The 14339-nt window shown below is 35.9% G+C and overlaps 1 protein-coding gene across 4 annotated transcripts in view; it reads left to right on the top strand.

Annotated features, from left to right (window-relative positions):
* The window catches only part of ANKS1B (ankyrin repeat and sterile alpha motif domain containing 1B), a 442036-nt gene that overhangs the window by 206448 nt on the left and 221249 nt on the right, over window positions 1–14339 (top strand). For all 4 annotated transcript variants that reach the window (XM_027794224.2, XM_027794228.2, XM_027794229.2 and 1 more), the window contains exons 13-14: window positions 10281–10858; window positions 12749–12821. In XM_027794224.2, the coding sequence (XP_027650025.2) occupies window positions 10281–10858; window positions 12749–12821 (651 nt within the window). The remainder of the gene's footprint in view (window positions 1–10280; window positions 10859–12748; window positions 12822–14339) is intronic.

Genomic DNA, 14339 nt, shown 5'->3' on the forward strand with positions numbered 1-14339 from the left:
AACTTTCATGTACTTATTAAAGATATGCCAACAACTGGATAGGGTTCTCTGATCAAGATTTTTCTACAACCTACTATTCCTGATATTCTGATCAGACTGTTACCTGAGCCAAATCTGGGCTGTCAATTATGGGCCTATAATAAGATAATGCCCACCAATATTAGTGTATTTTCTGATCCCTTAGACGCACATTGTGTTTTCATATTTACGGTTTCTAGACTCTTAAACTACTTTATTCATGTGTGTCTGTGAGCCTGGCGGATGTTTTTGAAAGCTATACTACCTTAAATCCTTTTAGCTTGGTAAATTAGTTTGCTTTATTAGACCATGCTAATATTTATAGTTGTCATGCACATTATTCCACCTAAGAAAATATTCTCAGTAGATGTAATCTATTTGAAAAGCAGAGATATTTGGTACCTTAGTGGGCGATCCACCTAATGTGTTTCAGAGAGGAAAGCTGACTCTTACATTGCAGAGAAGTTTTTTTTTTGTGAATGGCGGAATTCTGTAGAACTAAAGATGTTACCAGCACCTCCTTGTCATTGCACTTCTTTCATAGGTGGCCACCCCTGGATCTAGCTTCAGCAGAAGGGCTTTGTGAGAAATTTCTAATCTATCTCAAGCAAAATAAACCAGATGAACTCAACTACACTACCCAAACTAGCACAGCCGATTTGCCTTAAGCAGAACAAAGGCCGTTCTTACAATGAATGATACCTTCTGCCTGAAGAGCAGTAGGGTGGGTGGTTGTGTTTTCTGTTGCCACAGCTATTCACTAAGTGAGACTGTGTCCTCTAACTTTCACATGATCCTAACAGAAGGTAAATAATTCAGAATTTCTATGTGCAGCACTTAAGTTGTGTGACTTTTCAACCAGTTATGTGAGGTTTTAATTGGATTAAACTGTGCCTCTGTATCAAATTCTGTCATTCAGAAACATGGATGGCAGACCCTCTGTTTCTAACCAAGAATACTGACCTATATGTTGAAATATCAAGGAAATGTCTTTGTGAGAGTTTCTGACCAGCAACCAGTAGATAATTCATACACATTTTTGTAATAATATTTGTTATTTTTCATTTATTTTTATTTATTTAGTAAGAGAGCTTAGTAAAAGTGTCATTTGTGATGGATTCTGGAAGTTGAAAATTGTCTTCTGAATTCATTCACTGCTCTACCATGTCTGACCTGTTGTAGTCTAATGCTTTTTTCCCCCTACAACTAAATCTGAACTTGAACAAGTGCTTTCCTGCTTCCTAGCTACATGTTGACTCTCCTAGCAGTCATAGTTAATTCATAGCAGGTTAATTTCATGTTCTGAATGAACATATGTTTCCAAAATGTCCTGAGTGGATATCTGAGGTCAGCCAACCTTTCATGATGTGTTCCGCTTAGGTGATCCAGCTTCTTAACTTGATGGCTAATTTGGTAGAAGTATCCAACAACCATTACCTAAAATGCTAACAATTTTTCAGTTCCTATCCAAGGTAAGTGTATCTGAGTCATTTGAAGTGGGTTATATGCACATACGCAATTATTTATTCCACAGTAATGGATTCTTTGAGATACATTGTCTACGTGGGTATTACCATCAGTGCTCATTGTCTTCTACCATTTGAACCTCTAAGAAACAATTCAAATGCCTAAAAAGAGATGTCTGGACCAATTTGGACACTCCAGATACTATTATTGACCTCTTGATACTTTTCCAGAAAGACTCAGGTTCCAAATAAGCTGTGTGTCACATCTGTCAGCCCTTGCAGTCACCTTGGGGTACCCTACTGTGTCTAAAATGGCCATATATGTCTGGGTTTAGTCACCCGAACCTCTTCACTTCTTTTCACAAAATCTGTTTTTAAGCATCCTGTGTGTGACATTTTTAAAGTAACTACAGTTATTTGTGAAAAGTAAACATCTTTTAGAGATTGTCAATCTGCCTAGAAAATCAGTATTCTTAGCTAAATTCTTTTGCACATAACAATTTAGATTTTTTTTAAGATCATTTATATTCTGTAAATACTTTTCAAAATAATTTATATGGTTTTTCTTTTATATTTGCAACCCCCAAATAAATCATTATGGGAAAATAAATATAGAGAACCTATTTTTTATTCCTTCATTTTCCCCACCCAGTATTTATAACAAAGAAGAGGTTTTATAACAAAGAAGAGGTAGTGAGTTGCAAGCTTACTAAAAGACTATGAAAAAACTATGATTTTTAGTGATTATTTTAAAACCAGTTGCATATAAGTGATTATATAAAATTTCAGTAAGTGTTCCACATAGAGTTGAAAAACTGCAGTTATGGATGTAGTCGTCTATGACTGCATGTATCTACATCTAGAACTGGACTATAATTCTACAGCTAGAGGTATTGTCTAGAATTTTTTAATATGTATACATTTGATGTCCTTACAGCTTTGTTTCTACTGCCTAAGAAGCAATTTTGTAAAAGTTGAATGAGGCCATTTGGGATGGAGGGGGCTTTATTTTGCATTCTTTCTTGTAAAAACACTTATTCCATTCTTGCTGTCTTTGAAACATAATTCTAAGATGAAAGTGTAGATGGGCTTGTGGAATGAGAAGAGGCAAACTACTTTGTATCATCTTAAGTATCTTAAAAATACTGCTGAGACCAGAAATATATACTTTAACAATGTTAGGAAGAGATAGAAATGTATGATCAGTGCAAATACCAGAACATGTATTTTGTATACTTTCTGCTTTTGTCTCATGCTTGTTTTTACTTAGGCAAATTAATTTAGTTGTTACTTAGACAAATCCTTCTTTCCAAATAAAAGTGTTGAAATTGTTGAGCAGTATCTCTTTTTGGAAACAGCATTCTAAAACCCATCCATTATTTTTCCAGTCACTTTTGCTTTGACAGTAAGTTTTGTTCCCAGTTGGTGGAGGACTTTGTCATTCCTTCTTTGCATGTGGTGTGTGAAATATCAGGAGTAGAACAATTAACAAGATTTCATTAGAGTCTTCAACAAAAAGCATATGGTTTGAGGAGCTCATCTGTCACATTCATATTGCTTTGCACTGATTTTGGTTAAGTGTCACCAAATTTTCCTCTTCTGTTACCCTTCCCTGCTGTACTACATTGTCAAATTAACATATACTTTCTGAGCACAGCCACAGCCCACTCAACTACTAGCTCTCTCCTGCAAGAAGAGCTTACCACAGAATTTCTCAATGCAATTATATGTGATCTTTCTGCAAAATTACATTTCACATGAATTTCCATTCACTTCTCAGAATTTCTTATGAAAGGTTGCTTCTGTGTTATAAAGAAATACCAGTGTTTTTTTCCTTTTGCTGCTTGGTAGAGTTGAAATATTCTAGTAGAATTTTAGCTTGAACACGGATGTTGAATTAATCCAGTGTTTCACCTAGAGGATGTTGAGCATTGTTTCTCTGCCTGAAATATTTAGTCAATAAACATGTTAACATCTCAGTTTTCTGAAGGATTCTTATTTTGATGAGCAGGTATAAGGCAGATTCTTGTGCTGTAAATGTGGTGGTTCATGAGAGGCTGTCTGTCATTAAGACATCTAGGAACCGTGCCTTATATAGTCGCACAAAAAGAAATCCTCATGGAAACAGCATTATGGAGGTGGCAGCTGCAGCTCTGTATTTTTGTCTAGGTTGAATTTTGCAGTTAAAGATTAACCCTTTATGTGATCTATGTAAAAATTACATTATGTCTCTCTCACATACAGAATACACTCTACAAGTATCAAAACAAATTTCTGAAAATGTATGGGAGAGTCACTACATTTCTATAAGAGTGAAAATTAACTCTGTTTGCACCAGATTACACTGCTATTGCTGAAATTTTGAGCAAGAACTATATTTCAGTATTATAATGTAGTTAGAACTAGCAATAATTACCAACTAATATCCTTCCTCACTGAAACCTTTTTTCTTCATTAGAGGCTGGCAAGCAACGTTCAGAAAACTTCACGGAATTGTTTTTCCCCAAAAATCTTTCTTACCTTTTGTAGTTCCTGATGGGTCATTGTGAAACGATGAGTAAAATGTGGACAGTGAAACTACCAAGTTAGTGATAGTGAGGCAGTAAAATCCTTCAGTACGCAGTCAAGGGCAGACTGCAATGTTAAGGGGTTGGATTGGCAGTTAGGAAGCTGGTAAGAGCAAACACATAATCCACAGAGACTTTTACTGTGATGTGTAAGGGACTGTGCGTCTTTGAGAAGCTGGTAATGGGACCTGGGCACAAAGCCTGGAGACTGCAGGCACCAAACTTGCAAACCTTCTGGTGGTTTCTTTAGATTTGGGAGGAAACAGAAGCAGAAACAATAATCTGCCTGGACACCGTTGCTCCTTTTCTGTGTTGTTGCTGGTGACAGCAGAAGCCTTTATTAGTTGCTTAGTAATAGTGTTGTTATGTCTCCCACACAGGTCCATGGTACCTCGCTATAACATTTACTAGAGTGAGAAAACATTGCGTTGCCTCATCAAAGATATCTGCAGCCAACATGCTGCCATCACAGAGCTGGAGCTTAGTCAGAGCACCACGTTGTTTGCTGTGTGAAATAATGCCTTCCTGAATATTGCTACTTAAGTTTTTAAATAATATGAAATTTCTGTCTTACATCTTTTCTTGCTGATCATCTCATTTTATGATATCACTTTGGCCATACAACCGATAATCATCACTCCTGAATGTATTCTGGTGTGTCCAAAGCAATCTTTACCATGAAAATGAGATGACTTCTTTGCTAACCACTCTTGTATGAGAGGGAACTCTCCAAATATTACTCAACTGTGACTGTTAGTTTTATCAATCAACTGAGTGTGTGGAAAAGGGAGTTGAGAATACATTTTTTGGCAAATATTACACATGTGCAGAGTGTGTTGCTAAAAACATCCCTCTGGATCAAATGAAAACAGAACTTGAATAGAATAATAGTGCAGGTGTCACAATACAGTTGTTACCATAGCTATAGAACAAATTTCTAGTAGATTTTTTACATTAGAAACTTGTTCCATGGCAACAGCAATGCCTATTAAAGATGTAACTCTGTTGTTATAATTTATCTGTTACAGCTCTTTTCATTACTATTATTAACAACTGTTTTTCTCCTGAATGTACTTTAGTTTTGAACATGAAATCCCTTGAGATGCAAATCCGAATAACCTGATTTCCAACTTAAAATTCACAGTATTTAGTGTGCTCCTGATTTTCTTAATGTGCTCTGCAGCCTTGGTGTCAGATTCAGAAAATAGATATATGAGCTTGATGAAGCATCTGTAAATTGTAATTCTTAAATACTGAAAGTGAGAAATGATATTCCACAGAGTTCTATATATGTACCACAAGCAACTGTGCTGGTGTGCACCAGTGTGTAAATAAGTAGCTGACTGAATTGCAATCTGCTGCCTAAATGCCACTTTGGTTGTATATAAACTGGTGATAATAGCAATATGTATCTGTGGCTTTGAGATTATGACAGAACTGAATTTATTTGTGGTTCCAAATGTGAATGTTTTCCATGCAACATACACACGCAGCAGTATCACTGTGATATTCAGAAGTAATCCGCTCAGGTGGGTGAACTGTACATGCACTTGTAATATCACTAAAGATCAGTAGAAATGACATATGTTTATGATTTAGTGTTTAGGATACTATTTACAAGTAAAAAGATAAGGTGATAAGAAAAGCAGTATTTGGTGAGGAAGCAAGATCTCTTTCTGTTTGTTTGTGGGTTTTTTTTGTTTTGGGTTTTGAGGTTTTTTTTTAAGATTACAAAAATAAATGTCCTTGCAAAAAGATAAAAGTAATTTATCATAATCAGAAAACTCTCTCCATTGGGATTCAATCCAGGAACTTGAACTTCTCCACCTATTCTCTCTCTGTGGTATCCCCATGCTCTTTCTCAAAGTCTGTTCTCAGAAGGCTTACTCAAAGTCTATGAGAAATCAAAGCTGGTATCATCAACCTACTGTTGATGAGTATAGATCTATGCAATGTAATTTCCTATCATGTCGTTTCTTAGTGCCAGTTAAATTGGTTGAAATAAACAAAAATAAAGCATCTAATGAAAAGGTTCAAAAGCATATGATAAAGTTAGGGGATAGAACACGATAGGAATGGAAAGTCTGAATTTCTCAGATGTATCAGTAGATTTAAGATTAATTCTAACCACACAGGACATTGATCATCATGATAGACAATTAGAGGGGTTTTTTTCAATGCATAGCAGTATTCAAAACAACAATAATTTTGATATGGTTAAAACCAGAAAATAATACATAAAATATCACATTTTGTGCATCACTACTAAGCCTCAGAAGAAATACTGATTTCAGTATTGGTTGTCTTAAAATTTATGGAAGAAATATGCAACAATAAAAAGACAGCAATCTCAGATATGGGCAATTACTTAAATATTGTTCCTTAGCTTTTAATAAAATAGCCTATTTTAGCAAGGATATTGAAGTGTCCTTCTAAAAGGAAGTAAGTACCCTTCATTAACTGCATTATGAAACTAAAATAATAATACAAATCTGTATTAAAAGAGCCTTTAGACTTAACAGTTACCAATTCAGAAGTCAAAAGTTTCAGACTTATAATTGGATCATCAGAGTGTTGGTTGGAAGGGATGTCTGGAGGTCACCTAGTCCATCCTCCTGTTTGGACCAGGACTGTCATCATGAGATCAGGCATGACTTTTCCCAGCCAGGCCTTGAAAACCTCCAAGGATGGAGGTGCCACCTGTCTGGATAACCTGTTCTAGGGCTGCAGTGCAGCATGCAAGGCAGCTTGCTTTTTCACCGTTATCATGACCACATACTTTTTTCCCCAGTCTTTTTCATTGCCAATATAGATGTGGTTTGCATTGCTCAAAATCATGGGGTGAAGGTGGCATAGCTATGAGACCTTTGCTTTCTTTGTCATATAATTAACAAAGCTCTTAGTTAAAGCAAAAGTTATCAAAGAAGAGAACTGACAGCTGAGGCAGTTGAATGTGGCAGGTAACACTCTCTCTGCCAGAGCTTTTGTTATCCTGATTAAGACAGACCAAACTTTATCCAAGTAGGCAATAGCAGTGGTCCTTGTTTTTTTGAATGCTGAATTTAAGACATTAGGGGTCTGACTTATAGAACTACTGAAGTCAATAGCAAGTGTGCCTTGAAAATACTTATACAATGCTCAGTACTCTGAACAAAGCAAATCTTAATTGGATGACCAAAATTTGTGGACATTTTCAGCATTATCTCCTTGTGCCTTATCTTCCATTTATCAAATTAGGATGTTTATTACATTACAGCCTCACCCTGTAGAGATACATGAGTTTGTATTTGTAAACTCCTTAGGTAATGGGCATCATAAAAATTCTGAGGAGCTGCTGAATAGCTTGATCTTGAAAGAATAATGTGAATGCTCTGCAGTAAATAGGTAGTAGGATCACTCTTTTTGAGTAAGGAGAATGTAAAATGTTGAAGATTTTCTTCTCCACTGACCAAACTTCATGATGAGTACTAAATGAAACAGGCAGATGTTTTTTTTAAAAATGAAGGTGATGATATAAAAAGTGAAATACAATGCTGCTAATACATAAGAAGACTAAAGGTTGCACAGGGAACCTTTGTTTTCATCTTTCCTGGCTTCTTTAAAGTGTTTCTGTGGGTAGTTTAAGCATGAGTTATACTTGTATTAGAATATGTGTACTTACATATGCACAACAATAACTGTACTGAACAATGAAGCTGAAAAGGTTCATACAGTATACTTAGTCTTTGCATACATTGCGAACTTCTGCCACTTCAACTAACAAAATAACCAAAAGTAATGTTTTGATGTTATCACTGCACCATTGCTAGAAAGTCACACACACTCTTTCTAGTGGTCACTACATGTATTTACTGATCACAGAAATGGAGTTCTCAGAAACAACATCTTTTATTTACAGCAGCAAACTGAACAAAATCAGGGCATAAGACAACATTGGTGCTTGGCAATCTGCACTGTTAAACTGTTCTGTGGGTTTAGGTAAAGTTTGGCTGGTACTGAATAGTACCCACCCAGACAGTACCCAGACATCGCACAAGTTCTAGCTGGGGCCAGAGACCATTCCCAGTAATTGTTTGGATGGGCCAGCTCTGTCTTGAGAATGAGGAGAGTTTGGCTTAAAGGACATGAACCTAGCAAATTCCTTTAGATCCTAATAGTTGTTGGGCAATTTCATCTAGTAGTATACATGTAGGAAAGATATTGATGATATTGTAGATATTAGTGCAATTCTTGCAGCCCAGGTAAGCTTTTCTTTTTCCTGATTTATTCTTCTCTCCTGTCTTGTCATGACAAAAACATTGAACTCTTACATGAGTTCGATAGACAGCTGTAAGACACATCCCTGGAATAGCACAACAGGATTCAGTTCATGATTACGACATCTAAATGTAGGTGTCTGAATGCAAACTGGATGCTGTCTCCCGTTATAGTCACGAGCAGTCTAGTCAACACAGTTAACGGAGTACAGGGAGTGATTCAGCTGACCAGCCACAACATACAGCAAGGGGCATCACTCTCTAGGATCCACCGACTTTCTCAATCTCATCCCTGGCTATGCTGGGAGCTTACATACTTCTTACCCATGTAGATACATAAAATGAGATGTCAACCTGGATCAAGAATCCCAGCTACTGCGTTTTTCATGTAAGGCTAAAACACCAAAGGAAATCCTTATTTGCATAATTAATTTCTCATTTTAAGTTTACCTTCAAAATTGCTGGCATGCAATTAATTTAGCCACTTTCAGAAAGCAAAGAAAGTGAGAATGTTCCATGACTTCCTTTTCCCCTGCCTTTTTTTCCCCAAACCAACCTTTCTGATGTTACTGATTCCTTAAGCTCTGCCATGTCTCACATTCAACCTTTTGCCGTAACACCCCACATCTTTCTAGCTGCAAAATGGGTTAAGTCTATATTCTAGTCAGTTGTTTCCCAAAGAAGAAAAGTAAATTTTCTTAGGTTGCGCTTCTAATCTTGATTAGAAATTGTATCATGATATTTTGATTAATAAGAAGAATATGTAGTTTTACATTTTTAAGCTGCGGACTAGTAAAAGAGCTGATGGTGTTTTGAAGTACACACCAAAATCTTTCTTCTGTCATTCATATAATCAAATACTATCTCTTTTTAGAAGTGATATTTTGAGATTTGTGGGGTTTTTTTACTAGTAGACATTTTAGCAAATAGGAGGAACCTGCTCAATTTCATTGCAGATTATGACATGATGCTATGTTTGATTCCTTCTGGTAGCTAGTGCTGTGCGTACAGTCCTGCAGTTAGAGTCTACATATGAACATACGAATTCTAGCAAAAATGAGATTAATGTATTTAATGGGGTAGTTATAGAAATGCAACTGTTCGTCGGGACACATTTATTCTGAGTAGAATATGGTAACTCAGTGCCATGTGGATAGAGTGATAATACCTACAGCAATACCTTAAATGAAGCAGCACAGGTAGAAAAAGGTGTGTCTATTTTTTTTTTCTTCCTCCTAGTCCTTACAGCAACAGGCATAAGAAAACCTATAAATTTCTAATAATCCACTCTGAATTGTGCCAAAAAGTCCATTTTTATGCAGTTCCTTTTGTGTGTGTGTGTGTGCTAAATTGCACATAAAACTTGTTTCAGAAAGACTTTGATTTCCTGTTCTTTTTCTCCAATGTTTACAATTACTCTGCATCTATTCTCAAAAGTTCCCAGAAATAAAAACAACACTCAGATCTATTCTTTAAAGACTGTCAGTAAAAAGGCATCATAGTGTAAACTCACTATTATTATAATGACTATAAAAAGAAAGATTACTAACAATACTCCTGACAATACTAGTTCTTCATGTGTTTTACTACCTACAAACTAGCTTGCTAATTCATCATACTAAACTGTATAATTTGTACACATTTCAGCTCAATAACAAATTAAAAGAGACACCATCAAGTTGATGGAATAGCAGTGACCTACTTTATTTTATAAATTTGTTTTTTCCTGGGATTTATGCGTAGCACTAAGTGGTTTTGGCTGTTTTTCAACCAGTCAGGATAAAACAGTCAAGTTTAAGGAGAGAATTGTTTTTTAAGAGACTAATAAATCAATTCATGGCATAAGTATCTTTTGTTTCTGTACATAAGAAAAAACCAAGTAGCATACAAAAATGTTTTTGCAGAGAGTGTGGGTTTTGTTGTTTGCAGTATTTTATTGCCCTGGTTTTTTACAAGGTACTCTCTTGTTTCAGGATATCTGTGCCAGGGAGAAACATCCACTGAAAGTGAGCTTCCTGAAGGACACCCTGCTGAACAGTTTGCAGGTTTACTTCATGGATCGTCGCCTGCGTGTGACCCACCTGATAATCCACTCCAGCTGTACAGCAAAGCAAACCAGTGCAGTGGTCCACTAGAGAACAGCATTTTGAGCAAGAACACAGTGCAGCAGCTACGAAAGGAAGGCAACACGGATCCTCCCGTTAAGAAAAAAAAGCCACCAGTTGTGAACAGAACCATATTCCATACTAAAACTAAACCAGCAGAAAATCATACCTTGGTTGGCCCATCAACAAGGATAAGTGAACAATGGGTTATTACCACTGGGGGATTTGTGGAGCGAGCATGTACACTTGGGAGAATACGATCTTTACCAAAGACTTTGCTTGAAATGCATTTGTGCAAAAATGTTTCAAAATCTGATTCTAATCTTATCACCCATCCGCCAAATGACAAAAAGGCACGAAGCAACTGGAGTGAACCCACACCAAGCCAACAGTGCTCCAAAGGGAATTCGGAGAGAACACCTTCCTTCACATCAGAATGGGAAGAAGTAAGTTTTGTTCATTATTAAGTACAAGCGAATATATGGTATTGTGAAAATGCTGTTACTGTTTTCCGTTTCAGACATGAAATAGCAAGTGACTCTTCCACACTGCAAATCCTCAGATGTAGTGCATGATGGTTTGACAGCTGGCACAAACTGCAATGCATTTCTGTTCAAAATGCTGCACACATAATGAAGTCTATTGTTTCTATAGTGAATGAGGTTAATCAGAAGTAATTCTCAATTTGTTGTGGCATTGAAATTATTTTCTACTAAATTTTTCAGTACTGACGCTAATAAAATTTGTAAATGGTAAATTCTTTGTAGCTATGCCCATTATTTACATATTTGCTAAGTATTTCCCACTATGGCAATGCCTGCCAGCAAGAGACAAGAGAAAATAGCAGGGATGGAGAGTCTTAAGATTTTTAGGTTGATCATGCATTCTACAAGCCCTCCCTATGTAACATATCTTCTAACTGGTATGTAGTCTTTGTACAGAATGCTTGGCATATACCTGACCCTTGTGTGAAGTGGGAATACACTTATAGCTACAATGAATTTGGGACTCTGAAAAGAAATGTCCACACTGAGTTTGTAGTGCCCATGCTTGCTCATACAGAACACTCTTTTAGTTTTAGAACCAGATTTAAAACAATTTTTAGAGACCTTATTTTAAATAATAATGTGCTAAATTTCAAGAATGTAAATGATTCTTCATAGATAAAAAGCTCCCATCTTACTGAGATATATTAAGAGTGACAAACGTTTAGATCTTTACTGCTATTACAGAGAAGCAAACATTGCTATTTAAAACAACTGCTATGGGGAAATGTATATATCTCCAGAGTGCTATATTATTTCAGAAGGATCCCAGAGCTTGTTTGTGTAATTATTTTTCTAGAAAAAGTTTCCAGCTCATCTAAACGTCTGGTGTGATAGGGCATCTGAAGGTAGTTTTTGTTATAAAGCAGATACTTTCCCAGTGGAGAGGTACTTAGGATCCGATTTTGGTCTTAATAACTTGGATACATTATTATGAAATCCTGATACAAGTCAGGTCTAAGTTTGCCTCTTTAGGGGGACATCAAGGTTTGATTGTTTTGAATATAAAAAAAATAAATTAGTTTATTTAGAAAAAGAGGGTAAGAATCCTAAATCTGCAGATTCTGACATAATCGCCAGATTTTCTTCTGTCATCCGTGACTAATACATAGTTTCTAAAAAGGACACAGATTTTCTACTATTTCTAATAATAAGGTCAGTAAAACCTGGTTCTCTGTGTCTGCCTTCTCAGACACAACCAGCCCATTGATTTATTTTTTGTTTTGTCCCCTTCTTATGGGAAATAAAATAAGTATAATAGTTTGACATAGCAAGTTCAATGTAATTTAGAAATGTGCAAATGAGTTTTGGGATCAATGTAGTGCTGTTTCACAAACTGTATCATTCTGTGGTATGTGGGGACACAGCTATGCTTCATACCTATTCAGTGGCCTTGGGGCAGGTGGAAAAAAGGGACCTAGGAAAATCTCTTGAAATCTTAATTGAATAATTGGTTTTTTACTTTTATAACACAAAACCCAATATTCTTATGCATTAATATTATTGCTTAAATAGACATCTAGTGATTATACCAATCATCAGTATGAAAGGAACCATACTGTAGAAAAAGAAATACTAGTCTCAGGCTTTAGCTTTTGCTAGCATATAAACATTGCAAAATAAAAATCAAAGTGGAGAAATTAATTGTCTACCTTTTATTTTTGCACTTTGCAACCTTGACTGTTGTTTTCCTAATGAGAGTAATAATACCATAAATTTATGCATGAAAAACTGAAGCAAAATAACAAAGATGCAGCCCATCAATTGTTTTCAATGTTCTCTTTTCTGCAGATTGATAAAATCATGAGTTCAATAGATGCTGGAATTAATACTGGATTGGGGGAGATGAATGATCACAATACAAGTAAGGGAAAAAGAACTAACTTTTTAAATTTTGACTTAACTGTCTATAGGGAAACTGTGGATAAGATATTGCTAAGTAACCCACTGTGTTGAAAACCTTTGTATGTATTTGGATAACCATGAACAGAATCAATGTTGTTTACTGTTAGAGATGCATTAGGCGCAGTATCCTGGAGCTGTTACTTTAAATAGCATATTGGAGTCATTAATGTTGTTCTGAAATCTTACCAGAAAAAATATTCCATTAATGTCTTCATACTGAAGCCTTTCTACTAGGGGGATATTTTCAGTCTTTTTCAGCTGAGATTTTGTTTGGAATGATAGGACCCTGAGTATATATAACCCAATAGCTGCTGACGGTTTTTAAAGCATTATATTATCTAATTCTGCTTTGATCAAATATTTCTGACAGCCAGTGACTGGTGTTAGCAATGATGGGAAAATTTGCAAACCTTCCCTACTGGTGAATTCTAAGAACTCTTAAGTCATGCCTACCCTCTTGGTATGTCAGCATAACCCTGTGCAGCTGTGCTGATAAGAACTTTGGAACTATTTTACTATGTTTTCTTCCTAACTCATGGAAAGAAAACTGACTTGTATGTCTGAATTATTTGGTCTTAAGGCAGAGCTATGTTAAGTCACCTGTACTGGTACAACCCTGCTAGAAATTGCATGCAGTTACTTGGGTTTATGTATTGGGCAGGAGACTACATACCTTATCACTTTTTAAAATTTTGTTTTAAAATTTATTAATAGTTTTTATTTTTATTTTATTTTAATAATTTCAAATTCAAATTTTAAAAATTGTTTTATTTTATTAATTTTTTAAAAAGTATTTTAACAAGCGTCCATTTCATGGAGCATTATATTTGTACAGGACAAAACTGTGTCTTACCAACTGAATAGTTCACACAACTATTTTAACAGTAGCTGGACAGTGAGAAGGGAATCTAGGAAAAAGAAAAAATAACTGATCTGAATATCAATATAATTGCAGATAAGACAAGCCGATTCAGATACTTTTTTCTAAAACAGTAAGGGACAATATCATGCAAAGTGCCAGACATTATCCTGGCAGGCTATTTTTTCTTTCTGAAGCTTGCTGTGTTAAAAGAGAGAATTATTCATAGAGAAACTCTAGGTTACAAGATAGTTACTTTCTGAAGCTAATTTAAGTAAGTCGGGATTTGCTGCTTACTATTTTTTATCATGGTAGTCATATTTGGTCTGGTTGAGACAGAGCTAATTTTCCTCATATGTTTTGGCTACTGCTGGGCAGTGCTCACAAAGCATCAAGGCTGTCTCTCCAACATTCTTCCCTCATCTGTAGTCTGGGGGTGGGCAAGATCTTGGGAAGGGACATAGCCAGAACAGCTGACCCCAGCTGACCAAAGGGATATTCCATACCATATGATGTCTGCTCAGCAATAAAAACTAAGAGAAAGGAGGAGGAGGCGGGCATTCTTTATTACCACATTTGTCTTCTGGAGCAACCACTATGCATACTAAAGTCCTGCTT

The sequence above is a fragment of the Falco peregrinus genome, chromosome 6 (genome assembly GCF_023634155.1).
Source record: "Falco peregrinus isolate bFalPer1 chromosome 6, bFalPer1.pri, whole genome shotgun sequence".
NCBI classification, from domain to species: domain Eukaryota; kingdom Metazoa; phylum Chordata; class Aves; order Falconiformes; family Falconidae; genus Falco; species Falco peregrinus.